This window comes from Passer montanus, unplaced genomic scaffold, assembly GCF_014805655.1.
Source record: "Passer montanus isolate IOZ18808 unplaced genomic scaffold, ASM1480565v1 scaffold191, whole genome shotgun sequence".
Classification (NCBI taxonomy): Eukaryota; Metazoa; Chordata; class Aves; order Passeriformes; family Passeridae; genus Passer; species Passer montanus.
Window position 1 is genome coordinate 410,153 of NW_024366492.1, and position 16,494 is coordinate 426,646.

The following is a 16,494-nucleotide window of genomic DNA, read 5'->3' on the forward strand; positions in this document are numbered from 1 at the left end:
GCTGTGGACTAACAGGGGATGCTATTCATAAGTTGCATGATACTAATGCCTGAAAGAATCATCACAATTTTGTCCAGTTATCTCTTGGTGGACTGGGATTTGAGTGAACACTGTGCATTCAACAACAAAAAAAGTCTCTCCACCTGTGTCATGGTTATAGTGAACTTTCATCTCTTCAACTTTAATGGAAATAAGCTGTGGAGAGGCACTCTCTTCCACAGAGAAGAGAACTCAAAACACAAACCTGAGTAGTATTAATAGAGTGGAGTTTTCCTCTTTCAGGCTTAGGAATCTTTACATGCAGAGAAAAAAAAAATAATTTTTTTTTTCCCCCAAAAGCAGCTGTGAGAAATCAGTAGTATTGTCAAAGTCTTAATTAGATTCTCCATTCTAGTTTACATCTAACTTCTTCCAGTTAAGGTGATGTGACTGACAGTTTTCTGGGCAATGTGTCGTGTCTTACTTTGAACTTACATAACTTTTTTCTATCTATAGTATTAAAAGCAATAGATTGATGTAAATGAAGCTTTTACAGGAGCTTGTTTATGTCCAGGTAGCTGATCTCAGATTGTTTTGGGAGCAGCAGTTAGGGCTGGGGAAGTTATCCAGCTTCATGAAGAAGCTAGGCCTTTCCTGAATTTCTGCTGTGGAGGTAGAAGACAGAAGAAGAAAATAATTTCTCACATTGTATCTTGTGCTATTACTTTAAAAAGTGTATGTTCAAAACAATCCTTACATATGTTAGGTGGCCAGGTCATATTTTAAATAAAATACTTTGAGGCATATTTTAGTTGTTTAAGGCACAACCTAAAGTTGGTATTATTACTCAATATGTTTTTTTTATTGGATTGCAAAGTATATGGTTTTTGCTTTTGGATTTATTTGTTCTTGACCTGCGTATCAGCTGTTCTACCTTAGATACTGTATTAGTGAGATGGAAACTAGTGTTTGGTATGCTTTATGACAGGATGAAAACTTTGTAAGTGTTAACAGAGGCCTTCTGATAAATCTGACAAATTAGAAATAACTGATGCTCTTTTAAAGTTACGCTTCTGGTTTAATCTGCTGTGTAAGTGCATGCTCAAAAATTTTTGCTAGTGTGTCCAGAAAGCATTTTACAGAATAGTTTGCAACATTCAAGGAGAGCCTGCCTGTGCATGGCCTTGTTACACTTTCAGAACCAGAGGTGACCAAGGTCCTCTTACATTTGTAGAAATACTCAGTGTTCTCTGACAAGAACATTTCATTCCACCTTAATATAATGCTATTTCAGTTTGCACTGACTGGCTAGCTTGCTCTTTTAAAGCAAATACCTCCCATAGGGCTCCAGAAATTAAATCACATACTTGAGTTATCCATTTCAAGGAGGAATTTGGCAAGCCACTGAGAACACAGTTTGCTCTGTGTGGGTATTTGCTCAGAGGAGTCCAGCTGTGACTATTGGAAGAGTGGCTGGATGGCAACAGGGACCCACAGCAGCCAGGGAGAGGCTGGGATAAGCTCCCTAAAGGGTGTGAAATACTGGGGAAGACAAGGTAACCTGTTCTGCCTGGTGTGCAGAAACACAGTCCTAACTAGCAGCTTCCAGCAACTTTTTTGAGGTGGCAGATGTATTTTTGGATAAGCCCTTGTGAATTGTTTAGGAGGGTGAAGGCTGTTTGCCTCAGCTTTTATGCTGTGATCATCCAATCTAAGGCATAATATTATAATAATAAGTATTCTAAATAACTGTTACTATTCTCAAAGGCAATCACTGGAGACATTTTCAAGACTGGTAATTTAGATTGGCAAAGATTTGTTCCATCAATACAGCGTTCCTCCATGCAGTAGGTTGTATCACCTTTCCTGCTCCCTGGAAGTTACAATGAGGCTTGCTTTCTGTCTTGAGCTTTGGTTTTGGAAGTATCACAGAGTCTTCTTAAAACACTCTGGTTTTTAGGCATTTTCCAATTGTAAAAATAATAAATTAGAAGGGTATTCTGTATGTGAGATACAGATAGACAGATAGATACGTTTAATGCATCTGGAATGTCAGCTGGAGAATCCCAGAAAATTAGATTTTGAATAAGAGTGCCATCAGTTTTTTTGCATTGTTTACTTGAGAAAAGTGTGAGTTATTGTGAGAGAAAGGAAGAGGAATTTTTATTTTCAGACTGCAGGATTTGAAATGAATTGAAATGTGCAAGGTTTTTTGTTGTACTCAAAAACCTGTATAGAAGGTCCTTGAAATGCCTGAAAAGGCAGAAACAGAGAGACACAGAGCTAGCTGAAAAGTTTTTTTCTTTAAAGGTACTTGATCACCTCTCTGGAATGCTCTTACACTATTTAAAATTAAGCTTTTTGTTGTTGTTTTCTGAGTCTCCAGTGGTATTTTAGACTTCTCTGAAATTTATGGCTTAACAGTTTTTAGTTTGTTATGGTCTTGGTATTCTTTCTTTGTTATTCTTCATCAGCCAATTTTTTCTATAAATTTCATTTTGATACAATAAATAATCAAAGTCTGCTACTTTGCTTTTAGGGAAAAAATAACAAACATTAAAAAAACCCCAACACCACAAATGAATGGTTGGCAATACAAACATCCATACACTTTTTTTTTTTTTAAATATTTATAGTATAAATGAGAATCCCCATTTGTGGCTGTCTTTAGACAGAGGAACCTGAAATCATGTACTCACTACAAGTTTTCATGCCTCTTGATATCAAAAGTCAGTCAACAGCCATCAGTGCAGTTAACACAGGTTTTGAAGCTGTGACAAAGTGCTAAGGCTGCCTGCTGCAAAGCTGCTGTTTTGAGAGCTACACTATTATGGAAGTGGTGGACAACTCTTGTGGAAAAATGCCCAGGAGCAGACAGCTTTTATGTTGTCTGGATGTACTTCATTATTAAAGAGATCAGATGATCCCTAAAGGTGACTTTTTGACATGCACTCCTTTTGTATGATAAAGCTGGTCCTAGTTTTAAAAGCACAAACGTGATCTTACTTCAACTGTTATGACTGCAACTTCCTCTCTTCTTTTTGTTTTGCAGGAGCTGACAAGTGCTTTGATGCATGTGAAACTACACCTTTTTGTCCAGATTTTTACACTTGTGTTCTTCCCAACAGCAATATGGGTCTTTCTTCAGCTGTTATCAATCACACCTATAAATGAATGGCTTTTAAAAGGGTATGTTTAAGTATAATAGAGTGAAATATATTTGTAGCTGTTGTCTTAAAGGGCTGCTTATCCTGCAGCTGGTGTTTTGTTGTATTGTGAACAGATCTTGCTCGTTGCTTTTTGTGCTTCAGCACTTTGCTGTTGAAAACAAAGTACATGCTCAAGATTGTCCCTTCAGGAACCTGGTCCCATTCTCAGGTCTGGACAGTTTTATGTGTAGGGAGGTTGCAACAGGTTAGCTTTCTTTTTCACAAAACACAGCTGAAGTGATGTGTTTGGTCTCAAGGAAGGTGGGGAGGAAAGAAAAGGAATGCTGAAGGAAAAGCATAAATCAGTGAATAAATAGAGTATGCCACATTCTGGTCTTCTGTTTTTAAGTAGTATGTGTTGAGCATTTCTTGCATGAGTTCAGTATCTGCTTCCAGCTAAATTATGGGGGAAAAAAGAGCAAAGTTTTTGTGAGACAAGAACTTTGTGATGAGCAGAAACTAAGTTACCATGTGTGTAAAAACAGTGTGTTTTAAATCTTGCCAATGTGCAAAGCTGCATGGATGGTGTACTAGGGATAGATGCTATGTAAAAAAAATAGTTAAAAGGTGTTTTTTTTCTTGAAATGGGAGTCAATACTTGGTGCCATGCAGGTATACTGGAATGTTTGTTTGAATGTTAAAAATCAATTGTTTCAGAAAACTACTGAGAGATTCCCCTTTGTTTCTTATTGTTTGGTGAAACATGGCTTGGGGAGTTCCTTGTCTTAAAAGTTTAATGAAAAAGCTGCTCATGTTTATGTTTCTACAAGGCCTAAACCTAAAGGAGCATTTCATTTTGTTTGTAAGAGGCTTCTCCTCATGCTCCATCAGTGTTAATTGGTCCAAATGGTAGTGAAAAGGTGACACTGAGACATCAATTAAAAGTCAACACTTTTTTTGCTTAACAGCATCAGTAAAGCAAGGAAATGACAAGATTGATATATTATGTTCATTTGTATTTAGCTATTTGTAGTAAAGGGTATTCTTTAAAATAAAATAATTGTGAAGTTTTTTTCTCAGCTAGGAGAAGTACGTGATTTTCCACAGTAGCCAAAATTCTTTTGTAATCCATGGAGTTTCAGTTTCTGAAGTGCAAGGTGAAAAGGTTTTTGTAGGGTTTTTGGTTCCATGAAGCATGCCTCATTCCTTCTTTCCCATGAGTCTGTTGCATGCATGAGTGTAATTATATGTATATGCATGCACAGCTGTAAAACTGGTTGTAAAACTTGGGTTGTATGTATTTTTGTAAAGAAAAGAAATATTTATGCATTTATCTCTAAATGTGGAGCCTAAACCAGGCTCATTTGTCATGAGAGTGTGTCTGTGTCTTACTACTGAGCTGCTGTACTTCTGTATGCTTCAAGCTGCCTTTAAGCACTTGTTCCTTGAGTACTGCTTCTGATTTGGCTTTTTTATATTTTATCTTTTAGTGCTGTTAACTCTGTTGTATTGAGTCTTCATTGAAGGAATGATCAGATTGAGGGGTTTAATTAAGGTGGTTTGGTTGGGTTTTTTTAAGAGTGCTTTCTTGAGGAATACTGCCAGCCACTGCACTAGGAGCTGTACAGTGTGATGCAGGTGCAGAAGATACTGAGCTCTGTCCTAATTCTGTAATAACACATTTCAAAGTAGGTCCCTGTGACTGTGTTGTGGCAGCCCTGTGTAAACAAAAGTGCATCCTAATGCCCCACAGTTGTAGTTTTTATCCCTTAGAAACACTACAGTAGCTAAGAAAAATGGAAGGGAAGAAGACAGGTTTGGGAAAGTTACTTCCTTATCACACATTTAGCACAGCATGTGGAGGAGGCTGCTTGATAGCCCTCAAAAAGCCTGGAAAAACAGGCATGTGCTCCCAAGGGCATGCAGCACCCTTTGGCAGGGTGGCTCCCCTGGGCACTGCAGTTCTCCACTGCTCCCTGCACAAGGTTATGCCTGAAGGGCACAGCCCACAGAATCTTTTCCATCTTGCAGCAGAATGAAAGATTCTCCCATCCTCTCTAATGGTCAGTTTAGCTGTGTTATTTGGGAGGCAGATTTGGGTGGTATCAGGTTTTCACCTGTGTTTCTACAGCTGTGTGGGATTCTTTTCTTTCCCTTCCTCTCTCTTGGGGATAATATTAGGAAGGTTTTTTGCTTTGCAATTTTTTTAAAATTTATGAAATAGAGGAGAAACTGATATCCTCCCAAGCATCTTATAAGTTAATTCTTTTGTTAACTACTCAGGTTTTGCATTGACAACATCTATTTTAAAAGGAGCATGAAGCAGATTATTAATGTATGCACAGATTCACCTCTTCTCCACTTTTAGCATGTAGCATTTACAGCACAGGTGGTAAGGCATGAGATGCAAGGATTGGGTATAGGGTATGACTTTGGAGCTTTCATGTCCAAAACATGTGACTTCAGACTCTACTTCTCAGTTGTCTGTAGTGATAGGAGCAGAACAGCAAGTGTCTGGACCCCTGATGTTAGTAATCGTAGCGTGGCCTGCTCCAGTGGAATATGTGAGTTGGTTGGTTGTTATCTCTAGAAGTCTGTTGGCCATTAGAGGAATCTGTTTATGTGTTGGTAGAATTGTGTAGTTGATACAAACTGAAAAACAGTTTACCCCAGTGCATGTTTCAATACACTCAATCAAGAGGGTATCCTTTTAGTATGTAGCAGGGTTTTTTTTAGATTAATATTGCTTGATAGGGATTTTTATTTTTAATCCCAAATATGTTATTTTCAATTTGAGAGGGTTAACAGAGATTGTATGATTAAGTCTTTCCCTTATAGTATGGAAAATCCCTGCCAGCTGAGATGAATGCCCTTGCACATATTTTGTACCTGTCTGGATAACTCTGAATTTAATCCACTCCTTATTAGAGCAGGTGAGAAGTTTGAGGAGCTGCCTGCCACATAGGAGAGATAACAGTGTCACAGTGTAGGAGATGGACATCAGGATTGCCATGTGTTTGTTTGTCTGCTGTATATTTTCCTATATGTTTCCAAATATGTGTTTGTCTGCTGTATATTTTCCTATATGTTTCCAAACTTTCCTGCAGTTTCTTTTTCCTGTATTTCTTTTCAATGTTAGCTTATTCTGCCATGTGCTGACAACTCTCTGCTGCTTATTTCACATCAAGCTTGCTCTGTGCTTCCAAGGTGGTGCTTGGCACCTTGTGGTTGGATTTATATAATGCTTACATTGGTTGCCTCTTTCCTCTTCACAGAGTCTGTAGCTGACAGAGGGAATGCTGTCATTGTCACTTACCTGTTTCTTCTCTTTAAGCTTTTTGTATATTTGCAGAATATCAGTTGCACTGTAATGTGCACCCTTGTTCCTGGATTTAATACTTCTGCTTCCTGCAGCTTTTTGACACTGCCTTTTTCAGGGGTTCTACTGACAGGGTTATGAATGCAAAGTAGTTCACCACTAGTAATTGATTGTTCTGAATTAGAATCTCAAGCTCTGATACTTGAAAACATATGTAGATTCCACTCATTACTGTTCCTCCCAAGTCAACGCAGTTTTTCTTCAGAAGCCCTATTTTACTTAGCCCCAAATTTAATTTAATGTGCTGTGATTTTGTGGACTCTCTTTGGAAAAAAGGAAACTTCACCTCTTTTTTCTTACTTTGCAACAGCATTTACTGGGCACTTCAACTTTTGGGGATTTTGCAATCTGTTTTATTCCATTCATTACTGTTCCTTCCAAGTCAGCACAGTTTTTCTTCAGAAGCCCTATTTTACTTAGCCCTGAATTTATTTTTTGTGGATTGTCTTTGAAAACAAAGGAAATTTCACCACTTTTTTCTTACTTTGCAACAGCATTTACTGGGCACTTCAGTAACTTTGTTGCACAAACAATGCTAAAAATGACAATAATAATAGGGTATCTTGGATTTCTAAAGTGTAAGAGAAAGCTGTTGGTGCTTTGATGGCAGCCAGGTGATTTTATCTGGAAGCCTGTGATAGATGTATAGAGACCTTTGTGGATGAGAGCTGCAGTACTACAGATGGGGAAGTGGAGTCACAGAGAGGTTAAGTGCTTGTGCTTTTTGCATGGTGACATGACTTCATTGTGTTGACTGGTGAGAGATGGTGTAGAAATGCTGCCAGCAGGAGTGCCTTTCCTGGTGCAGGGCTGTAGCTGATTGCAAACTGATTGCACTGCACAGGTGATAAGACTTTCTACTTGGCTATCTGGTATTTTAAGGTAGCAGGTTGCTTAGTGTTTGCCTCCTGTAAGGAATTAACATTCTTTTTGTTGTTTTCAGCTTGCAGACAGTGGGCTGCATGCCACCTCCTGTGTCTTCTGCTGTAATTTTAACCAAAGCTGTTGGTGGAAATGAGGTGAGTTTGCATTTTGGCTTTTTTAAACAGGCATTCAAACAAGTATTTATTGATGATGAACTCAAGTGGCAAAGCACAGACAGAAATGTGATGCTACTGTGGTTTGTAAAGCATTCTGGAATTAGGGGTTGGGTGTTGACTTGGTGTCAAACAAGGAAAACAGTGATATGTCACATGCTGGCATTGGTGAAACTGAAAGAAACTCACTTTTCTGACGTGATACAAAGGTTCTGATAGAAATTAGTGTTGGGAGATTTTTGGTGGTTGCTACACTGCAAGTCCTAATGCTATGATGTTCCTGTGCTGTGCTGCAGTTATTGCATAGACCTACAGATTTGCAGTGAAGTTGTGCCCTTGCAGAGATTCTTTGGATGTGTTCAGTATTAAGAGGTCCTGTAGTAGGAGTTTCTCAAGCTTGAAATTGCAAATGTATCAAGTGACATGGCAATACAAACATGGATTTAAATCTTACATTGTTATTTGAGACTGCATGAAGTGAAAATTCAGGAAATGTGGAGTTCTCTGACGTGATGCAATGCAAAGTTCTCAACAGATAGGAAGTGCTGGAATAGAAATTGTTGGTGTAAACTCAGCTTGGTTGTGATAAATTTTTGCCTTAAAATGGCATATTCTGATGTAATTTCAGTTGGCAATACAAACATGGATTTAAATCTTAGATTATTTGAAACTGCATGAAGTGAAAAGTCAGGAAATGTGGAGTTCTCTGACAGTGGTGCAATGCAAAGTTCTCAACAGATAGGAAATGTTGGAATAGAAGTTTGTTGGTGTAAACTCAGCTTGATTGTGATAAATTTTTGCCTTAAAATGGCATATTCTGATGTAATTTCAGACTCTTTATCCACAAAGCACTTGCTGTTTTCAGGAAGGCCAGATAAATGACATTTAGGAAATTAATCCAGCTGTGCTAATTAATGAGCTTGTTCCCTTTAGATTTGCTTCCTTGTAGCTGCTGAAGGTGGAGAAGACCTGGTAGGTGAAGAAAGGAGGGAATTAACATTGACAGATGGGATTTACACCTGGGGCTGTTGGGTGTTATTCTGAAGGGTTAAAGGCAAATCTTAATTCAGCCATAGAACTCCTGTGTGAGGTTGGGTGGTTCACTTCAACCACATGTTTTAAATATGGCCATTAGTTGTGAACTTCTCATTTTCTGAGTTCAGGCTCTTGGGACCGATTAATGTCAGCTTTGAAAACACATGATAGCACTGAAAGAGATTGAAGTTGTACTTTGTACTGACAAAGTGCTGTTTAATTGCTTTATCCTCTGAAGAGAGACCCAAAGTATTTCAAGTCAACCATCTCTAATTATGGGCAATCCTGATGCACATCACTGTCTGCCAGTTTGCTGCCTTGAAAAAAGAACCATAAAATTGTCTGATGGAGGTGCTGGGGAGTAGTTACTATAAAGAAATAATTCAAGTACCTAACAGTGATCAACAGAGAAATGAGAGGTTTTCCAGTTATGATTCTACATGTAGATGCTGTAAATTACAGCAAGAGACCACATAGTGAACAGAGAGGAATAATTGAGTGAGTGCTCATTCAGCACTGTTTGTACTATCCTTAGAACAGGGTAAAGATCCTCTGGAAAAAAACACAGTAAGGTTGGTTGGTGGAAAGCCATCTAATACAGGAGGGAGAGAGGTACTTTAATTTCTTGATCATTAGAAAGCACTTTCTTATGGTAGTGTCTTTCAGGGTGGTGAGGGTGTGTGCATTTTATACCTGAAAAAGCTGAAGAATGGCTGCTTTCTATGACGTGATTGTATAAATCACTGACAAGGCAAGCTTTGAGCTCTGATTCTTCTGTGCCAAACTGGTGTTAGGGGAATGGAAAAATGCATACCCTCTAGTAAGTTTTACAGATAGTTGCTGACAGCAGAGAGAGTGAATCAAGAATTGGGCCTTGGGAATTGGGGGTTCTCAGTCAGGCTCTAAGAGAGTCTGTAAGGAAAAACTCTGTTTAAATAAGCTCAGTGTAGACAAAGCCTGTGGTGAGATTATTGCCAAACTTGAGCATGTTTCCAATGCAGGCATATTTTTGGAATTTGATGTTTCTTTGTTGTTCAGACTGGTTTTTCTTCTGAGGATGAGCAAATCACATCCCTTGTGCTGAGGGAGGAAAAGTTTCACATTTCTCCTTGCCAGACTTCACCTGAGCTGTTACTGATGTATTTCTTGCTCTGATATAAGCAGAACAGTGCATTTTTTCCCATTTTAGTTTGAGTCCACTCTGATATATGAAGAATTTAAACCTGGGAGTTAATTGGAAATACAAATGGTTGTACTGTGAGAGCATTTGTTTGTTATAATGTTTCTTAAACTGGTTTTTGCCTCAACAAATGTGTATCCCTTACCCAGAGAAATTGAGTTATCTGAGGATGTATCTACACTGCATAATGTGATATGAAGATAAATGAGCTTGCTCAGAAGGAATATAGCAAGGAAGCTCCATGTGAAGTAATTAGTCTGAGAAGTGTCCTGCTGCTGTAGAGTACAGGCACACCCTCAACAGCTGCTCTGAAGACCTTTTTGGATGTTTGAAACACAGCACTTAGGAGCTGTGGTGGTTGCCTGTGATATGACAGTGTAGAGGAGTTTAGGTTTCTTTGTCGAAGTAGAAGTGACTGTTAATTGTCAGTTTGGATTGGGGTATTCTCAAAGAAATATCAGGCCCTGTGTCATGGTAGAAGTAGTACCCCTGGGGCTGGGGAAGCATGGTCTTATTTTTAGTTCTCTCTCAGCCTTTTGGGTGAAACGGGGTGAGTTATTGTGTCTCTGGGGTTGGCTATGATGCACAATAGCACATTTGTGAAGTGTTTGAACATCAGTGCTGAAAAAAAATCTGATAAAAGATCTATATTTTATTGGCCTGGGACAGGGTAATTAAGTATTTGGTCAAGTGTTTCAAAAGTGACCTACATCATTGGAGGCTACTTGGGTGGTGGATTTTGCTGCACATTTATTGGAAAATTTGGTTGTGAGTTAATAAAAGGGAAACTTTTTCTTCTCTGTTTCTCCTTCACCCTGATTTCCATCATTGCTCCTGTGATCTTTTCCTGTGTTGCTTTCATTAACCCTGCAAGGAACTTTCTAAACCAGCCTATTCCTAAGTTTTAATGAACTAAGTGCACTTAGTTCATTAGCAAGGCCAGTTTCAAGTACTGAATATTGGTTTGATACATATGAAGGCCTGTATGAACAAAAGAAAGTTTCATGTGTTAACTGGTGACAAATGAGGAGGGATCACCATAGGAATGAAAATCTAATTATTAATTTGTTGATATTTTCTTAGTTACTTAGTTGTTTCTGTCAGTCAGTCTCATGTTTTGTGTAGAGGACAGTCCATGAAGCTAAAAGAAATGGGAATGAAAAGCAGAAGGTCTCATTTGTTCTTTGCTCTTGTGCTGTGAAGGGTCAGGATTTTAATGGTATAGCTTGACAGCACTGAAGGCTTTGTTATGTCATTTTTTTTCAACAAGTCTTGTAGTTTTTCATTGAAATTATAAAAACAATTTCTTTAAAATTCTGCAATAGAGACGAATAAATATGTCATCATTTCAAGGAACTGTTAAGACAAACCTATTAAAAGCTCAGAGATACTCAGACAGAAGTGCTGTAGAGATGGCAGATATTACTACAAAGTATTCAGTCAGCAAATGTCATACTCTCCTTAAGAATCAAAGTAATGAAGAAAAGAGATTGAAAATTAGATCTATAAGTCTATTATCAGTTTGGGAGAAAAAGCAATTTGTGATGACTTTTATGGAAGCTTAATGACATACTTTTGAAAAGTGTAACATAACAGGCAGGAGCTGTGATGGAATTGTACAGATAAATCGTGGCAGACAGCTCATTTTGTTGAAGAATACTTTGGTTATTTTGCTATCTCATACACCACACAACCACTGAGGATTTTTGTTATTGTTCATTTGAACCATAGCTTGTACAAAACCTCTTAATCAATGTGCTGCTTTTTTTTTTTCAACTTTAATGTGGCTCTGCTATGCCCTTTTGTAAAATAAGGTGTTGCACATGCAAGAGAAGATTTTGAAATGTGAAATAAGCTAAAATGAAGAAAGCCAGAAAGGAGTTAATGAAATAAGGTGTATAGTAAAAAATTAGTTATATTATTGACTTTTAGATTTGTTTTTTGAAGCAGATGTAGAACATAAAACAGTACAAATTTGCAAGACCCACAGCTAGCCTTTCTGAGAAAGAATTAAGGGACAGCAGCAACATTTACCCAACGAGTTACATACAATAGTTTTAAATGGTATTTTGAAAAACAGCACATGAATGATTTCTGAGAAATGAAGACTGGAAAATTCCTTTGTTTGTCTCTGTGTTTTGGGGTTTTTTTTAGTAGAAATAAAGAAAAAGTGAACTCTAACACTACTGTAAAGTCACAGGAAACATATTGATTTCTCTAAAAATATCTGAAGTTCTTTGAACTGTAGATACATGTACATTAACCTTTTAGAAAACAAAATAAAGTGAATAAAAAGAAGTACAAGCTCTAATGGTTTGTGATTCATGCACTGACTGATGCACCAGTGTACCATGAGTGTTTACTCTGGGAAGGTAACACATGAACATTATGAAACAAAAATTTTTAAGGTCTTCAAATAAACTGTGGCATGATGTTTAGTTATCTTCTATAATATAGTTTTTCTTCTCTAAATATGAGTCACTGGTGTTGTCTAAAATTTGATTTCCAGATTACACGTAAAATATTCACATGACCAGGTTTTGTTTATGAAAGGGTAATTTAATTCTATTGTTTTTTAAATGTGATAATGTAAAAGGAAAAGAAATATCGTGATTTCTTCCTTTCCTAAGTAGTAAATTTTGTCTGCCTACACAGATTAAACAATTCTAAATGAAAATTAAATAATTCTGCTATTAAATACTACACTGAATTCACTTGGAAGTATGAGAGTGTTGGAGGACAAATTTAGGCAAGATGTCTGTACTTCACGTGTACAAATACAAAGAACTGTATCAGCCTAAGCTTTGTAGGTACATAGGAGCTGTTGTGCTACTAAACTCTATTCTAGTATTACAGTCTAATTTTTTATGTATCCTAAGAGTTTACTTTTCTTTTATCATTGCTGTGCTTTGAGCAGATGGTTTTTATTGAGCTATTTATTGATACTTAGGGTTTTTTCCTTCCCTGAGTGGTGAGTGCATTTTATATCCATCAATGCATAGGAGGAGCCCAAATTATTACTTACAATATGAATTTCATCACTGTAATGTGTCCCAGTCATGCAGCTCCATTAGCTATCTCTAGAGTTCCTCATGGCTTCTCAAGTCTTCCATAACCCAAAGCAATTGGGAGTCTTTGGGGTTTTTCCCTTCTCTCACTGATCTCTTTTGTTTATCAGTAGTAGCTGTAATACAAACCCACTAGTCAAACTGCTGAGGGGGAAGGGGGTTTTCAAAGGCATACAGCTCTGCTCTCAATTCAGTGGAGCACATCCAGACTAACATAAGGTGTGTGAAATCCCCAGTCAGGCACTTCAGCTCCAAGCTCTTTACTTTGTACAAGGTTTCAGATTCTCCAGCACCTTTCAAAAGCAGCTGATTCACTAACCCAAGGTGCCAGTGGTTGAGTTGGACTTGGGATAAGATTTAATTTTGTTTCTGGTTGCCATTACCTGTAACTGAGGGTCTTTCATATGGCTCATAAAGTGTGAAAAAAGTCCTGGAAGTGCAAGACTTTAGAGCTGTGCAGTTAAGATGTATGAAACAACTTGCAGTCTTGTGCATGTTCAGCCTTCCCTTGTAGCAGTTCTGCCATAATCTAGAACGCTGTAAAATGGCCCATTTAAATTGCACTAAACTGGGCTGTGGCTGGAAGCTACCTGGAATCATCACAGCCTTGTGTTTTTACTGCTGTTTGCACAACTGTCCTAGATCTGACTTTGTGAAAGTGTTTTTAGAGGTTTTGCTGTTGCTGTTGTGCAGTGCTCGGCTGGGAAGCCAGTTTTTTTTGTCTGCTGTGGCACAGTCACTGACCCTGAAAGCTGTTTGTGGCATAAAGAAGCCAGGACAGAAGGAGAGTCTTGCTCTCACGCTTGACAAAAGTGGCCTTTTAAAGAAAGGTGGTTTTGAATTTGTCTTGCTCTGCAGGTTAATTCAGTGTGAAGTTATACTGTGCAGGAGCTTCCTTTGTTTAGTAGTGAGTGTTGTATGAAGTGCATTGTGTGTGCAAAGCAAGCATTTTTAAATATGAGCAATTCAGAAACAGTTATATTAAAGTAGTTGCAGATGTGGGGTCTAGTGCTCTGAAATTCAGGTTCTGTACTCCTTGCTCTTCAATTTTATGCCTGTTCAAGAGAGAGCAGGTATTTTGCTAGCAAGGAGAGCGTTACCCACTCTTCCTAACTCAGCCTTTGATGATAAATATGTTTTGGAGGACAGTGAAAATTGGACAGATGACTCAAAAAGTAGTTATATTAAAGCAGTTGCAGACAGTGGGGTCTAGTGCTCTAAAATTCAGGCTCTGTACTGTTTGGTGTTTAATTTTATGCCTGTTTGAGAGAGAGCAGGTATTTTGCTAGCAAAGAGGGTGTTACCCACCCTCCCTAACTCAACCTTTGAAGATAAATATGTTTTGGAGGACAGTGAAAATTGGACAGATGACTCAAAAAGTTACAAGTGATTTATTTGCAGTGGAGTGTTTTTTGCAGTCTAATTTCCATTGAGCGCCTGCATTCATTGTGTGAGGGTGGTTTTCTAATGAAAACCTTTCTTTGGCAGAGAGGTGCAGCTGTTTGCTGGCACTGGAACCCAGGGATGCTCTGGGTTCTGGTTCCACTGTCCCTCACCTGTTGCCTTACAGCTCACTGCAGGTACATCACAATCAAACAAATCTATTGAGAACAAAAAATGCCATTTAGGAATTTCTTTGATGGATTTAGTCAAGGAGCATTGCTGTTAGAGTTCTGAACACTGACTTTTAAATAGACAATGTTACATTGTTTAGTCTTTTTTGATTTTACCTTTTTTGTGTTAAAATCAAAGCTTTAGCATATTGCACTTGGAAAATTTTTTCTTCTATCCAGGCACTGTTTTAGCTGGCATGAATATTTTTGCTTAGTGGCTAATAAGAATATATAGGAAATAAAGCAAATTAAACATTTACATAATTTCTTTTCTTTATCTGTCTTTTTGGGTGTGCAGTATTAAGTTCTGATTTGTGGAAATCAAAGCTGTAAAGCATGAAGCAGGATTTTCAGTTAAAATTATTATTCTCTTTACATTTCATTCCTTTTCAAGGAAATTAAATATATTTTTTTGTCATTATGGTTATGAAAGAACATATGTGAATGTTTTTGTCTTCTAAATAGTTTGTTAATTTATTTAAGATGTGTTAAGAAAATGTGTTTTACACTGTATGAGGAAAACCTCATTTGTGTGAAGACATAACAAACTCCTAGGTCACTTTGTGCACAACTAAATAAGCCCAATTTATTTAAAATTCTTTCATAGGAGAAGTTTGGATATTTTAGAAGTGTTTTCCATTTTTACTTTTCTGTTAAACTGACTTTTTGTTCATTTGTTATGTAGAGCATGTGGCAAAAAATGCGGAGAGCAGTAGAGCAGAGAATTTTTACTGATTCCAAAGCATTTTTTTCCTCCAGTTTCTGGAAAATATTGGTTCTATGATGAAGTCTGAAAAGAACAAGCTGCTGATAAACTATTTCTGGAAATGTTGAAGTAAAGCCATTGTGTTTCCTGGGACCCCTTTTTCAGACATGCAGACCCCATGCTCAGGTGCTTTCCTGCTCAGCCAGGATTTTTGCTCGTGTTCCCTTGTGAATATATCCTTTCCTATTTGAAATCCAGTAGTTTGCTGCCACTTTTAAATTAGCAGAGGGAGGGGGAACAGCAGCACTTCTGCACTTAAGCTGGTGCAGAAGCTTAAACTGTTGTACTTACCTGGGGAGCCCCTATGAGAAGATGGAAGTTTTGAGAGGCAGGAGACTGATGAAGGAGTGCCCTGGGAGCACAGCAGCCCTGATAACTCAGCTGTGTGATGGGGAAAGAAGTTTTCCTGTTAAACATAATCTTTGCCAACCCATCCAGTGCCTCATGGTATATACCCCCTATACAAGATGCATTTGCAGGCTCTTTGCTTCTCTGACACTTGGGGTCCCCTCACCAGCCTCAGCCTGACCCCCCAGGTCTGTGCTGTCTGCCTCCACATCCTGCCCTGCCCCGGGCCCTTGGATGCATCCGCAGGAGAAATGTTCCCCAAGATTCAGGAGAACAAAAACTTGCCTTTAATTGAGGTGGATACAGTAGGTCTGACTTTGTCTATTTGTTTTTAATAGTAAAGACATGTTTAGTAAGACCTCCCTAAGCAAACAGAGTTTTGCTTATCAGCAAAGAAGTCAGCAGCCATATGCTAGCCAGGCAGTCTAATGCAATAATTCTGGTGATTATGTGGCACATGAGTTAAAGGGAGTATTACTGGGCTTGAACTGAGCTGTGTTTGAGCTGGTAAGTTGAGATCAACAGCATATTTCCTGAATTAGTGTGCCAATTTATGTGTGTTACTTTAGTGAAATTTTGCAACTTCCTGTTCTAGCAGATATTGTAGATTATTGCAAATAGCATTCCCAAAATGTTGAATTTCTAGTGTGTAGATGGCTTTGTTTAGTTAGATCTATTTTTTTGGTTATATTTTCTAATGATCTAAATTCATTTTGTTTAATGATATGTTTGCAAAATGTCTGTAATGTATATGGTGATATATACTTGAGGCATGCTGTGTGAGTGCTCCAGCTCCAACTGCATATCCAAAACCTTTTAAAAGGAAATCTCAATGAGCCCTATGGGACAAAGTAAATTATTACATGTGGTGAACTCTTAAGTCATAGACCAAGGTCATGGCAGTGAAAGTGTATTTCAAAAAGGTTTTATCTGTGCTTGG

At 38.0% G+C, this 16,494-nt stretch overlaps 1 protein-coding gene across 4 annotated transcripts in view; it reads left to right on the forward strand.

Annotated features, from left to right (window-relative positions):
- Positions 1–16,494, forward strand: part of LOC120500900 (sodium/bile acid cotransporter 7) — a 48,368-nt gene that overhangs the window by 4,407 nt on the left and 27,467 nt on the right. For 3 of the 4 annotated variants that reach the window (XR_005627200.1, XM_039706395.1, XM_039706397.1), the window contains exons 3-4: positions 3,032–3,168; positions 7,451–7,526. Coding sequence is in view for 3 of the 4 variants with exons in the window: in XM_039706395.1 (XP_039562329.1) it covers positions 3,032–3,168; positions 7,451–7,526 (213 nt within the window). In the remaining variant the exon portion in view is untranslated. Of the gene's footprint in view, positions 1–3,031; positions 3,169–7,450; positions 7,527–16,494 lie in introns of those variants that run through there. The other variant, XM_039706398.1, reaches the window with a different exon arrangement.